The 21,735-nt window shown below is 46.7% G+C and overlaps 1 protein-coding gene across 2 annotated transcripts in view; it reads left to right on the forward strand.

Moving 5' to 3' along the window:
* VASH2 (vasohibin 2) overlaps positions 1-21,735 on the forward strand; it is a 41,914-nt gene that overhangs the window by 13,051 nt on the left and 7,128 nt on the right. For both annotated transcript variants that reach the window (XM_026110619.2, XM_026110620.2), the window contains exons 4-6: positions 4,444-4,518; positions 15,519-15,900; positions 19,065-19,180. In XM_026110619.2, the coding sequence (XP_025966404.2) occupies positions 4,444-4,518; positions 15,519-15,900; positions 19,065-19,180 (573 nt within the window). The remainder of the gene's footprint in view (positions 1-4,443; positions 4,519-15,518; positions 15,901-19,064; positions 19,181-21,735) is intronic.

Genomic DNA, 21,735 nt, shown 5'->3' on the forward strand with positions numbered 1-21,735 from the left:
GGGAGGACTAGATATTATGGGGATTTACTATCAGTGTCAGTGTGATCCATAAAGGAATAAAAATGCCTGACTGGGCTTAGGAAGAAGAACGTAAATTATCTATAGGTGACTCATAACATTAAGGGAGACGGGCTTGACATGATTCAATATTTAAAATCTCTGTTGAGAAAGTCACTGTTAGCTATCAGCTTGCATCTGGACTGCCAGACACCCTTTGGATTTTTCTAGACTGGAGATAACACTTTTGAAAATGTTAGATTTCTGTCGACATAGCTTTGTAAGTCAGGGTAGTAGAGATGTCATCAAACAAACTGTGTTGTCCCTATTGTACTGGCAAACTGCTTCTGAAAATGGATGTTACCTTGCCTGGGTTTGCTGTACTTGCACAAAATTCAGAATTACAGGTGTAGCTCCCCTTTGAGAGTGCTTTGCCAGTATAATATACAGGTATCTTGTCCTAGGACAATGTCCTTAGCATAGTCTTAGTGATGTACCTTTTATATTAGAGAGGTAAAGTTCACTGTGTGGAGTTCTGCTGGTCTACACGTAATATGTGTATATATGTGGTATGAGTGTTTCAAACATTCACTGTTAGCTCTATTTTTCCTTCCCATACAGGGTCATGCTGGCAAAAACTGCATTACAATTTTTGCTGGTGCAACCATTCTGATTAAAAAAAAAAAAAAAAAAAAAAAAACCTTGTCGCAGCCCGAAGGGAGTCGTTTAGGACGACCTCCCTCCCCTTAAGACCAACGACTAAGTTCGTGATGCCCTTGGACTGAATTAAGGTGAAAATGACACCAGCCAACCAGTTTTAACATTTATTAAGGCAAAATGGAATCAACTAACTAGACACGTCTCGTGTCACACGTTTAGGAAAAAGAGAAGGGGAAGAGAGCGAGAGAAAGATAGATATCACCACCTGTGGATCCAGCAGCGTCCCGTTGGTCGTCTTCTCCTGGGAGTGTCGGCGGCGGCAGGGGGGCAGAGGCGGGAAGCTCCTGTCTGGTTCCGCTGACTAGAGTTCTTCAGCTGTTGCAAGCAAGCCCCCCGCCCGCCCCCAGTCACACAGTCTGCAGTTTTTATAGGTTCTTGCCCCACCTCTGGGAGGTGCTTCCTCGCTTCCCATGCAGATTAGCTGTCATGCGCAGTCCGCCCTCTCGGAACCTTCCAGAAACGGGCTGGGGCATCTGGGGGGCTCCTGCTCATGCGCAGATGGCAAATGAGTAGGTGCGGTTTGTGCCCTAGAGATGACCTTCTGCCCTTTTCATGCCCTTTTTACCTCGTGCAGGTGCGCGAGGTTGTTTACCTCGTGGACGGCTGGCGGGGGCGCCGGCGCGGCATTGCCCGACACACCTTGGCAGCAGGGGCTTTGCAGCAGCAGCAGCAATGTCGAGACAAAACCGCATGTAGAGAACCGGTCCTCTACACACCTTTAACTGAAATTGTCATTCTTTAAAACTCCTAAGTGCAGATGCTGTAAGAGCTTCTGAAAAAATATATTTTTGGGTATTTATTGATGTCTATAGCTATTAAACACTAACAAACTCTTGTTACTGGCTTTACAATGAGCTATGAACTCTCTACAAGCTTCTGTGCTAGGACACAGATTTGAGCCACAAATGAGGAACAAATCTCTGTCCTGTGCAAAGTAACTGGGAAGGATCTAAGTAAGTGTGGAGTTGGGCTGTTCCTTCTAGTTGATTGCGAATTGATCAGCTGGACCTATGACTGGACCTATTGGTCAAGGGAGGTGATCCTCCCCCTGTATTAAGCCTTGCTTAGGCCACACCTGTATTACTCTGTCCAGCTCTAGGCTCCCCAATACAAGAGAGACATGGAGCTACTGGAGCGAGTCCAGTGAAGGGCTACTAAGGTGATGAAGGGGCTGGAGCATCTCTAATATGAGGAAAGGCTGAGAGAGCTGGGACTCTTCAGCCTGCAGAAGAGAAGACTGAGGGGGGATCTTATCAGTGTGTATGAGTATCTGAAGGGAGGGTGTAAAGAAGTTGGGGCCAGACTCTTTTCAGTGATGCCCAGCAATAGGATGAGAGGCAACGGACACAAACGGAAACATGGGAAGTTCTGTCTGAACACAAGGGAAAAACCCCTTACTGTGAGGGTGACAGAGCACTGGAGCAGATTGCCCTGAGAGTTCTTGGAGTCTCCATCCTTGGAGATATTCAAAAGCTGTCTGGACAGGGTCCTGGGAAATGTGCTCCAGGTGACCCTGCTTGAGCAGGGGGATTGGACCAGATGATCTCCAGAGGTCCCTTCCAACCTCTGTGGTTCTAGCAAAAAGTGATGTTTGGGTAGATTCTAGGTGCTTTGAGAAATTACAGCTCAGAAGCTATTCTGTAAAGATGAACAAATTCTGTGACTGCAGATATAATGGATAATCAGTTGCAGTAAAAGAGTGCAATAGAAGCAGTCATGTGGGAATTATGCAACTGAATAACATGGAAGAAAAAAATACTGTTTGCACACACCATGTTATTAAGGAACCCTGATGGAGCTGTAAAGAAAAATTGGCTCATACCATTGCCAGACAATAGACTCAAGAAGGCGTTTGAACATCTGCTGCGGCTTTCTCACACAAAGGGAGAACGTTAGAGATCTGTTGCTATATCCAGCATGTGGTAGAAGTGCTTTTGCTGGCGAAACAAACTTGTATTGATAAGATTCAAGATAACAGTAGCTGCTCTGCTGTTTTGTAGCTCCTTTATCTCCTGTTGGTACCTTTCACCCTACTAAATGGCGTGAAACTCTGCAACTTAAGCTTTTCCCTGCCTCTGATACAGTGCTCTGCCACACTTAGAACTGTGACGTTTTTTTCCTGATGCTAAAAGTTAGAAATTCAGTAGATCTTGTTGTTTGTGGATGTCTCCTGTGAATTTTCTTCACGTACTGCTCTTCCTGACTGACATGAGATTTTGCAGCAGCTATTGCTCTGACTAGCACGAAGGAGCCGCTGTGGGGGGAATGAAGGGGCCCCATTGTGTGCGCGCTTGCCACTGTTGTTACTTGCTTCCCTTGGGGAGATTTCTGCTGCTGACTGTGAGCGTGTAGGAGGCCAGCTAGCTCCAATTTGTCTTCTGCACTGCAGGCAGAGTGTAAAGGGCTGTTGTTTACAAATGAAAAGATAATTCCCAACTTGGATAAACTGGGTACAGAATCACTGTGGCAGGCAGTAATAATGCAGCAAGCTGTATTGCCATTTGCACTGAATATAAGGCTTAAAATGCGTAAGATAGGTGAACTATTGGAGAAAAACAGAACTGTAATGGTATGAGGTGTATTTTATCACCTGTAGTACAAAGATTTTTATCACTTAATATAATGTTTCCTTAGTGCAGGGATCTCTTTACAAAGTTATTTTTGGGGAAAAGGTAGGGTTAGAAAAGAGTTCAAAATGAAACTCACCCTTTGTTTTGGTTTTTAGCTTTTTGGTTACCATTAAATGTGACTCCTTCCTTTGGCCTCTTTTTCTGTCCCCTTCCAGAGGGTGTGTGTGTGTGTGTATGGTATGTTGGTGTGCAGCTGTCTACTTTTTTTTATTTTGGTTGTGTGTGTGTGTTAGTTTTTTTTGTTTTATAAAAAGGAATAGGGGTCCTTCATGGCTGATGGTACAGTGTCAGAGGTCTAGCAAGACAGCCCTTTTTCAGCTGAGCTGAGATCAGATTGCTAGTTTCTTGTCACAATGTTGTCCCTGCCAGCTAAGGCTACTTCAAAGACAGGGCCCAGATTGTAACTAAACTTTGTGGATTTGCCAGGATCTTGGGGATATGTGGTTTTCTGCATTCCTGTAGGAAATCCTGAATTCTTTTTTACCATTTTCCTTGTCTGTTGGAAAGGGGCAGCAGTGGCAAGGCGATAGCCCAGTTTGCAGTGATGTGCAGTGCGTGTGCTGTTAGAGCTTTCTGCAGAGTAGACTTCAGTAAAAACCACTAGCTCTATTTTAAATTACTGTATCCTGTCTGCACCTATAGCCATAGGCTCAAGGGGGAGGGAGGGACTTGGTCATGTAACCTTCCCCTCCTCTGTTTTTTCTAGAGGAGAGACAGGGTGTTTTAGAAATGCGCTAAATTGGTCCTGATGTGTGAGCTTGCACAGCTATCATCTTGCAGCTCAGCAAGGTGTTGTGTTGTAGTCCAGGGGTGATGCTCATATGGAGTTCCTGAGGAGGGCAGAGAGCACTGCATTTTTCCAACCCTTTGTCGAGGCATGGAAGGTACTGGGATGCCCAAACTCCCGTTTATTTTTGCAGTCATCCTCCAGAAGTCAACAGGGCTCTGGCAAGTCACTGAAGAGGAGAATCATGTTCACTGTCACTTGTTAAGATGAGAACCAGAGGTTTCTGGTTTTTGGTGTCAGTGAGGACCATTTGATTCCTGTTGACTGCTCTGACTGAAAGGACTGAAAACCTTTTTGTTTCCATCCTAGGTTAATGGAGACAGCAAGAGAAATGACCAGGGAGTCCTTACCTATCAAATGCCTTGAAGCAGTTATCCTGGGGATGTATCCTTTCACATGTTTGTGTCTTGTTCCACTGGAGCACTGTTTAATATATCATCACCTTTGCTGGATGCTGTTCGAGATGTTCACAGCTCAAGGTGAGCATAAACAGCTTAGAGAGTCGCCAAGGTCTTGATCAACAAGTTGCCGAATCAACTAGGTTTGTGAGTAGGAACTTTGGTGCTATGTGTGCAAGTTCACAAGCGTCAATTGACATTAAGTCCAGCAATGCTGACTTTGCCTCCTGCCCTGGTAATTTGCATCATGTGAGGATTTGACCCAGAGTGCCCAGCTAAGTATCTGCCTACACAGTTCCTGCTCCCTTCTTTAGTTTTTCTGTGCCAGTCATTGTCACAGCTTGTTAACAGCCTGTGAAACTTAAGTTCTGTACTGTGTTTGTCTAATGCTTGCACAGCCAAGTCCTGTTACTGGTTTTGTCTCGAAGCCCACACCTGTGCTTTGTACAGAAACATTCATATTATAGTTAAACACTTAAGCAGAATAATGTTTGTTACCTACGCAAGCCCAGAGAAGCCAAGAATATTTTCATTTAAAGGCTGGCATGCAGTGAGAGCACCAGAGGATCAGGAAGCCAAATTAACCTGTGCCATCCTAAAACACAACGGAGAGCAATTGTATACCCCATGTGTATACACACATGACCACGTGTGGTTTAAAAAACAAAACAGCTTTTGGAGTCTCTGCTGTGCTTTGCTTGCTGCTGCTGCCCCCTCTCGTAGCTCAGGCCAGGAGGAAGAACCAAGGGAGCGTGGCCGGCAGCACTGTGTATTGGCTCACGTGAGGGAGGGCTGCTGCTGGGGCCTGCTAGCCGGCTGCCCTGCAGCACCTCCGCCTCCTTCCTGCTGTGGGACCTGCTGTGCCAGGGCCTGACAGCAGTCAGGGCAGCTGGCTCTGCCGGTGGGAATTTGAGCCTGAGAGAAGCTGTGGTGCTATGCTGCAAGTATGTGAAGTGCAGACGCTGCTGTGGGATGGGAAGAGGAACGTGGGCTGAGCGAGCAAGGGTTGTTATGTGTGGTATGTGAGACTCGATGCTGGATGCGGTCCCCTCTGCACTGTGAGGTCTGTGGCACATGCCAAATGCTGCTCTCAACTGCACTCGGCACTCCGCGCATCGGGAGTAGACTTCAGCTGTGATCCTTGAAATATAGTGCTCACTGACAAAGCTTCTTGAAAATGCTGGAAAGATGTGTATTCTACTGGAGGGCAGGATCTCTCTGGGGGTCATAAGGGCTTGGGGGGTCAACAGGAGAGGCAAAAACTGATGGCCTCCCAGAAACAGAAGTGATGTCTATGGTGTGTCACGCTTAGCTTTGTGTCAGAATTGTGTCCCATGCTATTCGGGGACCAAAGTGTGGTGAGAAATATAATCCCCAGGTGGAGATGCTGCTGCTCTGCAGTACACAAAGTGTCCGTGGCTTTTAGTAGCTTATTTCTAGTATGGAACTGATTATTCCACACACCATGCCAAAAGTGGATTTATTTGTGGTCATACAGGTAACCACAGTCACCTAAGCGTATTCTTGCTGGTCAAAAAGTTTTGACTATTTTCATTTCAAAGAAGAAAAAATGGCACTTTCAGGAAAGATTTTTCTCTGAGAAGTATCTACCTGCCTCAGACTTGTGGGTCTTTTTTTTTTTTTTTGTTCTTTTGGGAGTGGAGGGAGCAATAGAATAACTGAAACTTCTGGATTGTAACATTTGATGTGATCTGAAGTTTCCTTGGCAATGGATTTTTAAAGATTTGGCTGGGTCTTTCTGTCTCTAGGTGCTAATTTTGAAAAATGTTTATGAAAGCTTTTTGAGAATTCCTGAGGAAAAGGCTTAAGCAGGGGAGGGAATGGGGCAGGCCTGTCTTTTTTCCATGATTCCTAGTTGTCTTCAAAGTCTTTTGTGTAAGAATAGTGTGTATCTACTGGGGTGGTAGGCCAGTAACAGGTTCATGTAAAGGAAGTTAAAAGCTCCCCCTGCACCCCCCATATAAAACCTGAAGTTTTTGCTTGTGGGGTGTGAGTACACAAAGTGTGTAGCAGTGGTAAGCGTGTGGACCATCAGAATACACGTGCTTTGGAAGTGACCTGTATGCTGCCTCTGCCCTTGCAGAGCCTGGCGGTGTCATGCTGCATGTGCACAAAGTGGATTTCTGGGGGGGAAATCTTTCTAACAGTGCCTGGTAAAGTTTGCTGATTTTATATTTTTTTATATATATATAATATAAATATTTTATATAAATATAATATTATATATATATTTTTTTCAGCCCTCAGATTTTGGTATTCAGTATCAGCCTCCATATGCAGACATAGTGAGGCCTGTGATTTGGTTTCCGAGGTCAGACAGTTACCAGATAAGAGATGCTATTTCCCTCCATTCCCTCTCCTGAGTGTCAAATCAATCTTTTCAAACATGCCTGAGCTGAGCATCCCAGTGTGTGCATGTTTCTCTCTGGTTCCCTTCTCTACCTCTTGATGTAAGGTGCTGATTGTAATTTGTGTGCTGACAGGCTTAGCAGCGTTGCTTGGATACCAAAAAAAGCACAGCCTGCTACTGTAGCCCTCTGTGAGCCTTCATTCAAAGGCTGACTTGTGCAGAGCAGCTTGTGCAGAGCAGCTTAGCAAGATGTCATTTTAATTGAGCTGCTTGCTGGCTTGTGCGATTGGCTTTTACTGTGCGACTTACTATAAAACACTTCCATAATCCTTCTTGGTGCAGAATTGAGTTCTGCATAACTGCTTTCACACTAGATGCATCTTGAAACATTTTTATATGGCCATGACTTAAATACCGAGCTACCCTTGTGCGCACCAAGGGAACTGCTGTTACAAGATTGCTAGATGCTCATAAAGATGTGTTAGATTCCAGCGGGCTCTGAAGAGATCTGTGTGGATGTCCTGCTCTGTGTGACTGTCTGTGCCAGCTTCCTATCTCTCTGCTTACGTGGTCTGCTCATCAGTGCCTAACCAGGGGTGCTGTTTTCTCCAGGGTGTTTCTTCGTTCAGTTGTAAATCAGAGTCATGGAGCATTCACCACATCCGTTATAAGCAAGGATCGAAACTACTTATGCCCGAGAAAGGGAATAGTGAACCAAAAGGTGCCAAGGGAATTTTATTCATGCTGTATCCACTTTATTAAAGTGAGGAGAGCAAAATGTTGAAGGAGGAAGTGGCACAGTGCATCCATCCTCAGAGAGTCTCGCAGAGTGTTGTCTGTGTCAGATGAGTATAACTCACTGTCATTGACTTAAGTGCACCCATCCCCGTTCATGTGAGGTAACAGGGCTGTGCAGTGTGTTAGAAGACCTTCCCCTACCAAGTAATGTCATTAAATGAGGAAGAACAGAGCAATATGGAAGTGCCTCAGGAGGGGAGAGGTGATTCAATAGCTTCTGTATTGTGCCTTCTGCACATTTTATCAGTGGATGATATTTATCACTGCTGGAGTCCTGTGCCCATCCTGATTCTCTTGCCTGGTGGATAACTTCCTGGCCTGGGAGTAAGTGTTTTCTAGTGTGAGGGAGTTTCTTTATCCGGTCATTGCAGGATTGCTGGAATACTGATAACCTCTCAGTGCCCCTCTTTGCCTCTTGCAAGCTTGCCCACAGCTTGACCCACTTACTAAGTGAAATATGGGCAGGAAGGTCCTGCTGAATAGCTACAGTCTCTCTTACAGCTAGGAAGAGCCAGGAGAGAGCTCCTCATCACTTCCATCTTCATGGTCTAATCTTTAATTAGTCATCTCTAGTTGGACACTAGAGAACCGGTACTTCAAAAGGGTCGTACTGGCATAGCACTCTGAACTTGTGAGGCTGAGCTGTCTTTTTGAGCCCTGCCATTACTCAGAAAGGACAGTGCTGCTTGAGGGAGCCCAAACTCTTCATGTGGGCAGTTGGAGCAGATTGCATCCAGATGTGGTTTCTGTAGCTCTCTGCTTCCACAGTAAGGAGGCACAAACCTTGGATCTTGACATGCCTGGACTCTGCGGGAGATGCACTGCAAGTCCGGACTGTGGTTTGAAACTTTTCTAAGTGTTTACTTCTGGCAGCCAGAGGCTCTCTGACGTTGCTAGCAGTTGCTTGGGTGCTTTGGAAAACAGCTTCTCTGTTTTTGCTGAAGCTTGAAGCCTTATCTGACAATTGTGAAGTGAGAGGTTTATTTTCTTCCTGTTCCACCTCCTCATTCTGAGCTAGCAGCTTCAGCTTTGCCAGCCTAAATAAAGCTGCCCCCTCTCTCATCCTCCACCTGCTTTCATCCCCTTAAGATTTCTAGTGAAATGTGCATGGGGTGCCTTGTGATGCAGCCTGCTGCGAGTGCTTGGAGGATCTGCTCAGCCTTTTCTCGCCCAGGGGAATGGCAAGAGGGAGGACAGGAACACTCCGTGCTTTTCTGTGCTGAACTCAGCCAAACTTCAGCAGAAAGGTCCCTGCATGTGTCCCTCCATAAGCCTCATATGTCCCTTCATAAGACAAGAAGCACTACTGCATCATCTTGTCTGGATTAAATACAGGAAATTTTTAAACAAGTATGAAGTTGAATAGCACAAGTAGTGTAAGGAGGACTCGCTTGGTATCAGGTTCATCAGACTTTGCTTTGTATGTCTTTGGTTAAAGAGGCAGAGTAGAGTTTGTAGTGAAAACACCTACCTGCATCCCAGAAACTGTTGGGGGAAATGCTAGGTGGTTTTGCAGCTGATGGAGAAGTACTCATAGGCTTGGGTACTGGAGATAACTAGGTGCTTAAACGCGCTTGGAGTCACTGTTGGCTGGCTTGTCTGATCAAACAACTGAAGTTGGGGCTTACCGCAAACTGAGCATATCTGAGTTTGTTTCAAGCTGTTTCAGGCTCTATGTGGCCTCACTGTATGCTGACCTACTTGTGGGTATTTTTCCCTACAGAGCTGTAAGAGAGAGTCTCTCCCCACGTCCCCTGCTGTTGGATCTATTCTGGAATCTTGGGTCCTGTTCTTGCAGCAGGGTGAGTACAGACCTGAAAATCAAATGCTGGGTCAGCTGAAGAGCCCAGGGCCAGAAGCAGCTGGGCCCTGCCTGAAGCCAGGGTATCCTGCCTTGGCAGAGCTAGTTTGTTCTGTGCCCTGTCCCAGGCACCCAAGCAGCCCTGGGGCTTCGCTTGGTGTCTGAGCATCTTCTTGGTGCCAACAGGGCAGTAGGCAGGGAAATCCCTCTGCGTGGGAGGAAGAGTTGTCTCCTGCGTCCGGGCCCTCTGCAAAGGCCCCCCTGGGGAGGGCGCGTTGCTCAGTGACAGCACTCATCTCTATCTGCCACTGGTACGCCCCATATGCAGTCAGTGTGTTTGTCAGAGGTACATTTGGCAGCAGCACTAATATTTTCCCTGTATTTACTCAGGCTAAACTTCTGCTATAGCTGGTTTAGACACAGGTGGGCTAATGCCCCTACAAGTGTCTGCTTCCATCATGTCCAGCTAGCTGTGGTTCTTAGCTGCTGTGGAAAACTGCCAGTAGGAAGTAAACTGAGCTCATCTAGCCATAGAAAGCCAGCTGCTGTTGTGTAGATGCTGTCAGCTGTTACGACCTATTTCCAGAAATGTCAGTGTTTAAAGCCCAGAGCCACAGTGCTGGCACACAAAGATTCTTCTCAGATTATTTATTTAAAAAAGAAAATAGAGATGAAAGTTTTTATCTAAAAGTTTCTGCTGGGAAGTAAGCAAGGTCAAGGGTATAGTTTCTCTTCTGGCCTGGAATTGCTCTGTGCCCTTCAATGTGATCACAGAAGGCCTCTTGGTACATACTGGGGTGGGGATAATCCTGAGGCTTGTGTGGGACTTTTTGGATGATATTAAAGTGTTCACCAGAAAATACCTTTTTTTTTTTTTTTTTTTTTTTTTTAAAAAAAAAAAAAAGAAACCCACAGAACAAAACCCCACAATAATAACAAAAAACCCCCCAGAAGGGCTGGCTGTAAAGCACTGGTTGAGTCACTGTGGGGTATGCAGATTAAAAGGGAACAGCTACAACCTTTTTCTGCTCCAGTGTTCTAAAAGCAACTGGTTTACCCCCAACCTGCTGCTTGCTGGGGCTAACTCAGCTAATTCTCCTGTTTTCTTTTGTACTGACTAGGGCTACTGCTCCTCACTTACTCCACTGCCCAGGAAAATCCATGTAGTGGCCAAAGTGCAGGTTTTGTGTCCCAAGTCTGTCTTGTATTCGAACCTGGGATCTGTATGTCCCCAAGGATCAAAACTAGGCAAGGTCTTTAAGTCAAGAAGTTGGGTTTGAGTTTTTCTGGTGTGTGCTTATCAAAGCCATGGAGGCTTGAAAATAAATCCTCTTAAAATAACATAACAACAAGCACCATTTGCACCCCAATCCTGCCAAACCCTAAACAGCCCCTAGCCTGGGTTAAAGTTGGCAAGCAGAACAATCCCGTAGAATCACCTAGAGCATGATGGTGGGCTACACGGGATGAACTAACATATTAGTATAGCATATGGCAAGGTCAAGCGTCCAAAATTGCTGCTCATCTTTGCTGTGTAGTTTAACATTTGCTGCCTCCACGGTGGCTGTGATTCCCTTTTTTTGAGTGATGCTCTGAGGTGAAAGGTGCAGTAGGGCAGAATCGCAGCTATAAATGGCAGCATGTCAGGGAGGCGTTGTCCTTGGGGTTCAGATCCTGATCCCGTTCACCTTGGCATCATGCTGGATGAGGATCGAAAAGTCGCTAGAACTAAGAGCAGGAGTCTGAGTGGGGAGGTTGATAGGACTAAGGGAAATGCACAACGTGTGGCTCGGTGCACAGTGTACTTGTATTGACCTGCAGAGCTGTAGGGGCAATGTGTGGAAGGGAGGACTGGACTCTCTGCAGGCTGTTAGCAGTGTTTGTGTGTTCGAGAAAGACTTTGCTAATAGACCCGTGCTGTGTTATGCCAGTGGACTGTCACCCTCCAATAATGTTACATGTTCTGTGTCCAGTTCCTCTCTCTCTCCTTTGACCCTAATGCATTGTTTTCAAAATCCGCTTCCTGCGGTGTGAGAGCAGAACCTCTCAGTTACCTAATCCATGCAGCCCTGGCTAGCAGGCATTAATGTCTCTGTGGGAAGGAAAAGTTGAAGTAGAATGACTAGTGTGAGGCTGCAGAAAAGCTCAGAGTCAGGGTGGATAGGATTGGGGAATTTGAGGGATGGGGACGAGCTATTCTAGCTCCTGTGCTGGTGGTGGACCAAGACCCTGATGGAGTATTGTCCTCTCGTGCTTTCTGGCATGAGGGAGTGGGGGAAGAGGAGGGATATTGGTATCCCTCTTGGGTGGTCTCTGAGGAGACTAGCATCTGTCAGTACCGTTTCTTTTCTGCTGCGTAGCCCTGAGGGACAAGCCTTGGGGAAGCTGCTTTGATTTACACGAGGGCCCAGAATCTGGAGGCCACAGGACTTCCATTAAAGCTGCTTTTGCCCTTTCCTGCTTTGTGCTGCTTTTATATTGTGGCACATAATTTACTCCCCGACTCTCAATCCTGCAGTTACAGTCCTAGCTCAAAAATGTGATTACAACTGTGGCATTGGTGTGTCTTTGCCTTTTGTTTGCTACAATACAGTTCTGCTTGAGCAAAGCGGAAAAGAAAAGAAATAATAATGATACATGACAGAAGGGAAGATCTGATGTGCCTTTCCAGCCCATTTTGTGTGTATTTCATCTCGGGTGGAGACTCTCATTAACTAGTCACTAAAGGTTAATTTCCACAGTGGCTGTTGCACGGTTGTTTGATGATGGGTAATTTTCCTCCTCAAAAGATTTACTGCTACCTAGTATATAATGAGATTAAATTGCAACTTCTCCAAGACCTTGTGGCAGAAGTGTGTGTGTGTGGCAGGTGGCCACAAAAGCTTTGTGTGGACTTAATAGAAAGGTACTTGGGGCACAGAGAGAAAACCCTTTCATAATGAAGGGAAAAATAGTGGCGATGTTTGAAAGCTTCATAGGTGTTAATAAAAGCCACTGCTTCTTCAGTTACACAGATTAATAAATACAATGAGCTTCCACAAGAATCCATCCATAGGACAGAAATTATTGTAACCTGGCTTTGATATATACAAGATGTTCCTTTTAAGGCCTGGAGCAAGGTGACCTTTTAAATGAGGTGACTGTGGACTGAATTTTTCAGTTGGTATAATAGTGCAGGGTCTGATTCTGACCTTGCAGTGTATTTATAATCTTCAATTCTGCTGATGGCGTGTGGGATTTTTTTTTTTTTTTTTTTTTTTCTTGGTGGAGTTCATCCTGATGCAACAGAGATCCAGCAGGACCAGTGAAGGCAATAAAGTTATTTCTCATTTGTGTTAGTGTAGGTAAAATCAGAGTAAGCTTTTATAATTCCTGTTTAACGTAGGTGGGCCAGCAGATGGGCAAAGGAGGGCGTACCTAACGTTGGCTTGGTGAGGTGTCCTGAGTGCTGCAGTTAGATCTGTGCTCTGCTCATGCACTTGTCCAGATTTATTATTGTGCAGGTGCCAAAGTGCACCATGTATGCTAGGCCCATGGTGGTGTTTGTTCCTATGCCTTCTAATGTGTTTCTCCAAACTGCTAAAGCTTATGACATCTAGCACTGAACACAACTAAATATATTTGACATTAAACCCAGAAGCTTAACTGTGGTTGTCCTGGAAGATCTGGCCAGCGGGTGTGTTGTTCTTTGTTGTTGTTTTTGTTTTTTTAATTGGTGTTTTTTACCTCAGATTCTGGGCATTTTTCAGGAATGTCAGTACTGCATTCCTGAGCTGTGTTCACTTTGGCTAAAGAGTTTGAAAGTGTGAGTTTAGGCAAGTGTCAGATGGGTGACACATCTTCCTGAGAAAATGCTTTGGAAACGGATGAGGGCCACTGGATGCTTTTTCTGCATCCCTGTACAGAAAAGGGGTCAAATGCTCAGTGCTGACGGGGGAGCAGAATCTAGGGGTGTTGTACTGGCGTTGTGGTGGGGTGTCAGGCTGGGCAGAACCAGAACTGAGCCTGAATTCTTGTGGGTTTTTGTTTTGTTTTAATGGTATTGGTTAAAAAGCCTTTTTGTTTTCTCAAATTTCCAAGCAGCTGACAGGCACTCATCCTGCGCAGGCGTGAGGAGGAAGGCAGGCTGCAGTGGGGTGAATGTTTTCAGAGTAACATCCCAGGCCATCTCAGCTGTGCAAGAGCTGTTAAAGACCTTTTTGGATGTGAGCGAGGAAGGGATGCTGGTGGGCGACGCTTTGCTTGTCAGACTTTCCCTGTGTTGTATTTTTAGAGATTTTTGGCTTGGCATCACAGAGTTAGTTGTTCTGGCAGAGCCACAGGAAGGCACAGTGGGGCTGCCGTAGGTCTGTTTCTCCGAGGCTTTTGGGCCTGGATCTTGGCTCTGCTCCAGTACCGCTGTGACCCACGAAGACTCTGTGGGATTGCTGATTGCTGTGGGAGCTGAGCCGCTGGTCTGAGTGGAGAGGAGTGTGGAACGGGGCTTTCTCCATGCTCAGGAGGCCTGAATTGGTCCTTGAAGCTGCAGAGGGGACAGACCCCAGTTTTCAACTCTGCAGATTGCCCCAGTGGTATCCTGATAGGTGCTGCAGGTCTAGCCAGTTCATTTCATAGTTAACTGCCCTGACTGCGTTAGCTTCAGGGGAACGACTTCTGAATTACAGCGTGCGCCTCTGCACAGACCCCGGACTGGAGCGTCTCATCCTAGCCTTTTCCTGGCATCCTTCCGTCTTCCCTTGGGTGAAGGTAACTTGATTGCTGGCTTTGCCTGTGCCCTCCGCAGCCTGTGGCTTTCACCGTCTCCTCTCTGTGCCCAGGTCCCAGGGTGAGAGCCACTGCTGCTCATGCCGAAGCAGCAGCAGCATTCGTCCTCGGTGATCCTGGCTCAGCCCCTAAAACAGTTGTCAGAAGGCCTGCCAGTCTGTGTTCGTGTGGCGTGGGAGGAGGGCAGGTGCCAAGCCACAGCTGTTGGTGTGGTGAGAGAGGAAACAACGTGGTGTAGGCGATGCCATCTCCGCAGTCTTGGCCTTGAAAGGGAAAGAGAAGCCTGCTGTCTGGGGGCCTGGGAATCCTTCGGTGGGTGTCCGCCCTTGGAGTGAGGGCGGGTTTCAGCTGTCAAGGTGGATTAACAGCAGGGAGCCGCACCCAACGTAAGCACTGACACAAGCTGACTTGCATGAGGGAACCTGAATCTCTCCTCCTCCCTTTTCAAGAGCCACCATGGTCCTGAGGAAATGGATTGGACCAGTGTGTAGTTCCCAACCAAGATCACATATTATGCAGTTATGAATGTTGGTCCCTGGACTTTTCACATGGTGCGTTTGAAATAGCTGGCCAGCAATTCAGGAACAAACTCTGTTGGTAGGTTGTTTGTTTGTTAGCATCTGTGCCTGGCTATGTGTACTTGTCTGGAGAGAACTGGGAACCTGGGAGCTTTTCTTTACTGCATCCCAGCAATGGGCTACAGGTATAACATGCAAAGACCTTCTCCTGTAGCAGGAGTTGCCAGGCCGAGGGCCCGTGTATGGACTGAAAGCTACAACTCTTGCCCTGGAGAGGAATAAATTCTGATCTTTGGTAACTGTTTGAAGGCCGCAGAGATGCATGAAAGTGAGTATCAACAACCTGAGCCATACCAAGCTCCAACATGAGACTGAGGGAAACACTGTTCCTTTTTGGGAGCAAAGGAGTTTGGGATTGGTATCAAATAAGGGAGTTCCTGAGGATCTGGGGGTGCTCGTCTCTCTTCTGGCATGCTGAACTGACTGCTTTTCTGTCCTACCCTTTGCCCTAAGCGTACTTAAGAGTCAGGTCCTTTCCTGACTGAATAATTGCACCTTATCCTCCAAACAGTATGATGGGTGTTAGCAGTGTTTACTGTTTCTGGGGCATGATGAGAATGAATTTGTAAGAAAGCATTGGCACTGGCAGTTAAAATGGCTAGAAATGTCTTACAGGTGTAGTTCTGTTTTGTTCCCTTACAACTCTGTTGTTGCCTTGACGCAGCGCACACCAGATACTTAACCAATGGGCAGCCCTCTGTGGAACGATTCCCCATCAGCTTTAAAACCCACTTCTCAGGGAACTATTTTCATCATGTGGTGCTTGGGATTTACTGCAATGGCCGGTATGGCTCACTGGGCATGAGCAGGCGATCAGATTTGATGGACAAACCTTTAACTTACCGAACTCTGAGTGACCTCATCTTTGAATTTGAAGACTCTTATAAAAAGTACTTACATTCAGTGAAAAAAGTAAAAATTGGATTATATGTCCCGCATGAGCCACACAGCTTTCAGCCCATCGAGTGGAAACAACTGGTCCTCAATGTATCCAAGATGATGCGCACAGATGTCAGGAAGGAGTTGGAGAAATTTGCTAGGGATATGCGAATGAAGGTAGGTCTGTGCGTCTGGGTTGTGATTTCCTTACGAGGCACCCTGAGGTGAGTGTGCTTTGTCTGACCCTGCAAAGGTTGCTTGTACTCTATTTCAACAGACTGACCCTGGGCTGAGTGAGACTAAAATGCATCAGGTGGGCTGGGGTTGTGTTAAATCCATTTTGGTGGTTCTCCTACACTCTAGTGTGTTTTCAAGCACTGTTAAGTATTTGTTTAGTTCTAAGATCTCTCCCTTGGTTTAAGGAACACTTGAACTCTATACCTGTCCCTGGGTATGAGGAGCTCATGCGCAGGTTGCTATTTGTGTGCTTCCTGCTATGACTGGAAGAGGGTGAGGAAGAAGCCCAGGAAGAGCTAGTATGAGTCTGGGACTGGGTCCAGGGCTGGCAGGGTAGGCACATGCCCTGGTCGCTGGCAGGGTAGGCACATGCCCTGGTCGCTGGCAGGGATCTCTGCTGTTTGCTGTCTTTCTCGGCCAGCTGAGGTGCAAGGGATGCTGCGAGACTGCTGTAACATGTGCTGAGTGCAGGCGGTTGAAGGCAGTAAGTGCTGGCAGGGCTGATTTCCAGCTGGTGAGACTGAGGCACATCTGAAATCTTCATGCGCAGCGGCCCGGGGTTAGGGCCATCTCCCATTCTCTTTGCACTCCCCAAAAATAAGGCTTCTCAGGCCTCTCCCCTCTGCTGAGGGCATAAGTTTGCCCTTGCAGGGCACTGGGGGAGCAGATGAAGGAAGGTGGTATAATTGGGTAGTTGTGGTGGGCAGTGTGGGTGGATGCTGCTGAGGTATTGTGCTGCTCCGTGCTCCTAACTAGGCCAGCAGAGCATTAGCAAGCGGTGGCTGGCTCCTGAGGCACAGGAAAGGCAGCCCTTTTCTCTATCCGATTAGCAATGCAAAATTAAGTCTGCAGAGGAGTTGCACCTAAAGCGAGATAACCAGCCATCCCCAGGGTACGGGAAGCATGCGTTGTCGCAGTGGGTGACTTCTCTGAGTGTGCTGGTGGGCTCACCCCTTCGCTGCATGCATCCCACCATCCGTGGGCAGGGGCAGCAGGGTCTGTTCCTGGGCTAAACTGGGAAGTAGATCACATGGGAAGGGTGAGGAAAATGAACCCTTAGAAGGCTTGTGCTTCCCTGCTGACTGGTCAGACTGAATGGCCTGGAGGGGAAACATGGGAGAAAGGGTGAGCTGCCACCCTTTTTCAGGATTTGACTGCTGCTCCTGACCCTGTCTCGAGGACTAGTGTGGGTGAGGAGCTGGTTTCAGTTGCAGTGAAATGGGATTTGCTGCTTCTGTTGGCAGTCAGAGCAGGTGCACTCGCTAAGTATGGCGCTGGATCTGCTGTGGAGGTACATGGAGTGAGGTCCAAGTTATTCTTGGTTCCTGTTCCCTGCTCTGCTGAGGAATGGCTCATACGCAGCAGCTGTGTGCGTCTTTGGGGGGGTTAAGGGAGCTGCCCTGGCCCTGAATTTGGGGTGGGAGTGCTGCCTGGGCAGTGGGATTGGCTACAGCCCCTGCTCCACCTCTCCTGCCCTGGCCAAGGAGTTTTGGAGAATGAGAGGAAGGTGTGAGGTGAGCCTCAGTCCCTGCTGCTTGTACACATCTGGTGCCAGGAAAAGTTGGCAAGTTCATCAATGTTCCCATCGGTGAAGAGGACTGTGTCCACTAGCTGTCAGGCATGGCGTACGTCTGGATGTACCAAGAGTCTGCACATGTTGAGTCTCTTCAGTGCTCATGTTTCAAACATGAAATGACTTGTTGCACTTGATCAGTGCCAGTGTAACCACATATTACACTATGAAGATGAAGGATGTGTGATTTGCCTTGCCCTTCCACGCAAGCAGGGATTCAGAGCCAGATGCTCTGCCTGAGGTGAATCTGTCTTATGGCTGCTGGGGAAACATCCTTTTATTTTTAGCCAGATCTTTAAAAGGTGACTGTTTCTTCAGTTTTTATGTATAAAGAGTCTCTAATTCTTATACCCCGACAGCTTAATGGGGGAGCTTCTCTGTGGGTGTGGGGACAGACTGAGGGAAGCCAGTTGCCAGCAGGGCCTGGTGGCAGCAGAGAAGCCCAAGGCTCCCAGCAGGTGCCAATCCAACAGAGGTGCCGTTGTGGGGGAAGCAGACTGATGTGCCAGGAAGGGGCTATGGCCAAAGCGGTCCTGCTAGCATAGTCGGAGGTGAGAGGCCATTGGGCAACATGGCCAGCATGGACTGGGATCCACGCTAACTTGTACTGTGCTGTAATCTTAGGCAAACATGCTCAAACACACATGTAATACAGCATTTTCCCCTTCTCTGTTAATGTGCTTTCAATTCTATCTAGAGAGCAGACAGCTGAAGGGGGCTCTATTCAAATAAGTGTGTACAGAAGGAAAATTTACTGAACTCAAGTACTTGCCATTGATAGAAGGATGAGTTCTGTGTTTGTGCTGAGATGTGACACTGAATCCAGTCCTTGTCACTGTCTCAAGGTCAGGACCAAGGCTCTGAAACTGCATCTAACTTTGCACACATGAGTAAGACTGTTTAATGCAATTCTGGCCCCACAACAGTTCACGTAAGTTAGGTCAGAATTTGAGCGATTTCATTAAGTGCACTTATGTTGCGAGGGTGCTGACTTTGAAGCATCAGGTCTTTAAAAATAGCACAGAGTATGAATATTGTGCTCATGGACTTTTGAGCTTTGAGTAACCGGAGGATGTAGGGAAATGTGTGAATGGATAAGAGACTTTTGAAAGGCCACACAGTCCCAGAGAATCAACCACCTGCCTTACAGACAAATTGCCTTTGTATGTAGAGAGAAGAGTTGGAGAATGCGATTGAGTTATGTGAGACCCCTTCAGTTGAGGGTCAAAGCAGTTTTTCGTCCGTGCTGTTGCCAGCTCTGAAGAAAGCTGTGAACGAGGGTTGTTTTTAAATATTTAGCTGGGTACTGAATTGATGACACCAAACAACTTTTGCAAGGGGCCCCTGAACAGCTATCACATGATATCAACTTTGAGTACCTCTTAAGCTGGGTAGGGTTTGAAAAAAACCCCAAGGGACTAAAGGCTCTTTGTGTGCCACCCCTAGTACTGTATAAGCTCCCCCCCCTTTTTTTTTAATGAATCATTGCCTTTATTGGATGGTGTTGCCTTCCCTCCCCCATCTCTTGCAGATTCTGAAACCCTCAAGTGCCCATTCTCCAGTCAAAGTGAGATCACGGGGTAAGTCGTTGTCGCCCCGCCGAAGGCAGGCCAGCCCTCAGAGACGGGCGTGCAGAAGAGACAAATCGTGAGTATTTCTGCACTGTTGCTGCCATCACTGGGTCAAAAGTTGAGGGTGGTGACATTATTTTACTGTACAAAACTTACATATGCTCACGGCATATATAGGAAAACTGCAACAAGTATCTTGGTTACCTGTGAAGCTCTAGAAACCAGTACTGCTAATGTCCTGTGATGCTGTGTTGCTGTGTTTGTTACTTACCAGCTGCCTGACTGTTCTGTGCAGTGTCCTTTGAGGCCTGGATGGGCTCTTTGCAGTCTGACTCTACTCGGTGTTGGATGTTTGTGGAAGTGCGTGTTTCATCTTTTATTTTTTCAGTTTTTATACAGTCCACTTTCTGGAGAAACTAAGAACCTAGCTTTGGGGTGCGGGAGACCTTTACAGAAAGGAAAATAGTTTGATCGCACGTCAGGGTGTTCAAAGGTTGGTATAAAAGTAGTAAAACCTATCTCCTTGTGATGGTGGGATGTCCTTGTTATCATGGTCACCCAGATAAAAATTGGATTTTCTGTGATTAGCTTTAGTATTGGGCTGTTCTGCTGATGTAGCAGTTTTCACTGTGAACTGTCCAACTTGCAGAGAATGTGAAAAAGTGAGTCTTTTCTCTTCTTGCCAAAGCAGAAATATCACTTACTTTGGATACTTTGATTTTAAGTGGTTTAAAAAACAGACCACCTTTCTCATATATAGTAGGTAATTAATTGTTTCCCTTTAACTGTGTGGGCAAGGATGGGCTGACTGCATGTGACACCTCTAAATGGATAAAATTATGCCTTCAGGTCATGGGCTTTTTGCAGGCACCAGTGATTCAGGCACCCATGCTTTACACGTGGAAGAGTTGCATTCCAGCTGTACGCTTCATGCCAGAAGGCTGACCCCTGTGAAAGCCTATACGTGACCCAGATTAGTCACATATTTATGATCATCACTTTTTAAATAGGCTCTCAGACTGCTGTCTCAGCACTTATTTTTTTTAAAGCAGCTAACAAAGACATGAGATTGGCTTTCTAAAGATAACTTTAAGATACTTCAGCAGCAGGTGATTTCACAGCACGCTTTTATTTTTCTATGCGAATTCCTACCAAGTCCACAATAGTATACTTCAGGCCTATCACCAAGAGCTGCTTGTTTAGTGTGTGGATGATTATAGTTGTAATAGGCCCTGCTACTCTAGGTTCTTTACTTGTTAGATTCTCTTTGAGGGATGATTTCATCTTTGAGTTTCTAATACTACTTCTGCAGTTGCTGGAGTGAATCATGTACATTTGGAGAGAAGAGCGAATCTCGTTGGGCCTGGGCAGACAAGCCAGTTGAGCTGGCTTTCTGAGGGAACTGCTAAGCACGTGGCCGCTCTGTAGCAGTTGGCTGCTTTGCTTTTACAGGACAGAAGGATAAGAGAAGTATAAGTAGCCTCACTGGGGCCTTGTAATGGTTTTAGCACCCATTACCTGCTCAGTTGTTCTGCTGTGTTGCTCTGTATCTTGAGCGAATTATGTTATTCTAAAATAAAACTTGGGTCTTGTATAATGGTGGCTCAGGACCCAGCTATAGTTTCAATGCTGAGAGCAGGAGACTGAGAGGCGGTGCTCTGCAGCTGCATGACAGCCCTGCAGGTCCTGCGCAGCCCCCTCACAAACCTGGACTGGTATACTTGGATGCAAGAGGGAGGCAAAAGGGCCTTTTGGCAACTCTGGGGCCCCTGGGTAGACCAGGCAGGCTGCCGTATGTTCAGCCCCTCAGAGCTATTTTGGGAATGGCCATGCAGATAGTCCTTGTTTTGGGGCTGCCTGGTGGCTTAAAGTCAGCCTGCTTACCCAGTGGGGAGCTCTGGGAGAATGACACTGTGCCTTGGTCATGGGAATACTCAAGCCCTGACCTCCTTGTGCCTCCAGTTATCCATCTGTGAAATTGTCTGGTGCTCAGCAAGACACTGGTCTCTGCATGGATGCAGTTACTAATTTTTAGAAGCTATAGGAAGAATTGTTTAAAGGTTAAAACATCAAGCTTGTGCTTGACAAATCAGCTTTACATTGCTGCTGCTTAGCTGTGTGAATGTTGGTGAGTCCTGTTACCTCTCCATGCTTCAGCTTGCTGCTGTAAGATAGGGATGATTTATATTCATCTCCAGGGCTCAGAATGAGGCTGTTTGTAAAGCACTCTAGGCATTTCCCCACTCTGTTTCTTAGTGTTAGTATCAAATTGGCTTTTAATTAGTTTGTCAGCTTGCTGGGAGAGGTGTCCATAAGAGGTATTATAAAATTCCAGGAAGGGGAAACCTGGCGCATTTTTATTTGTTTTTCTCTTCCCCTTTAGAGAATAAATTCTTCCTCTGTGTGACTCTTCACTGAATAGCTAAAGAGCAGAGATCCATGTTCTCCATCTCCCTTGACCCACCTAAATGATGCTGCTGCGACGATCTGCCTGTGGGGCAGTGAGTATGGGAGATCCAGAGTCCCAGGTGGAAGTCTCTGCAGGGCACACTGAGGCTGCTGTTTTGAGACATTTGGATAGCAGCAAGTCATGTTTAGGGCAGTTTTTAGAGCTGCATACACCAAAGTCAA

This window comes from Dromaius novaehollandiae, chromosome 3 (assembly GCF_036370855.1).
Source record: "Dromaius novaehollandiae isolate bDroNov1 chromosome 3, bDroNov1.hap1, whole genome shotgun sequence".
Classification (NCBI taxonomy): Eukaryota; Metazoa; Chordata; class Aves; order Casuariiformes; family Dromaiidae; genus Dromaius; species Dromaius novaehollandiae.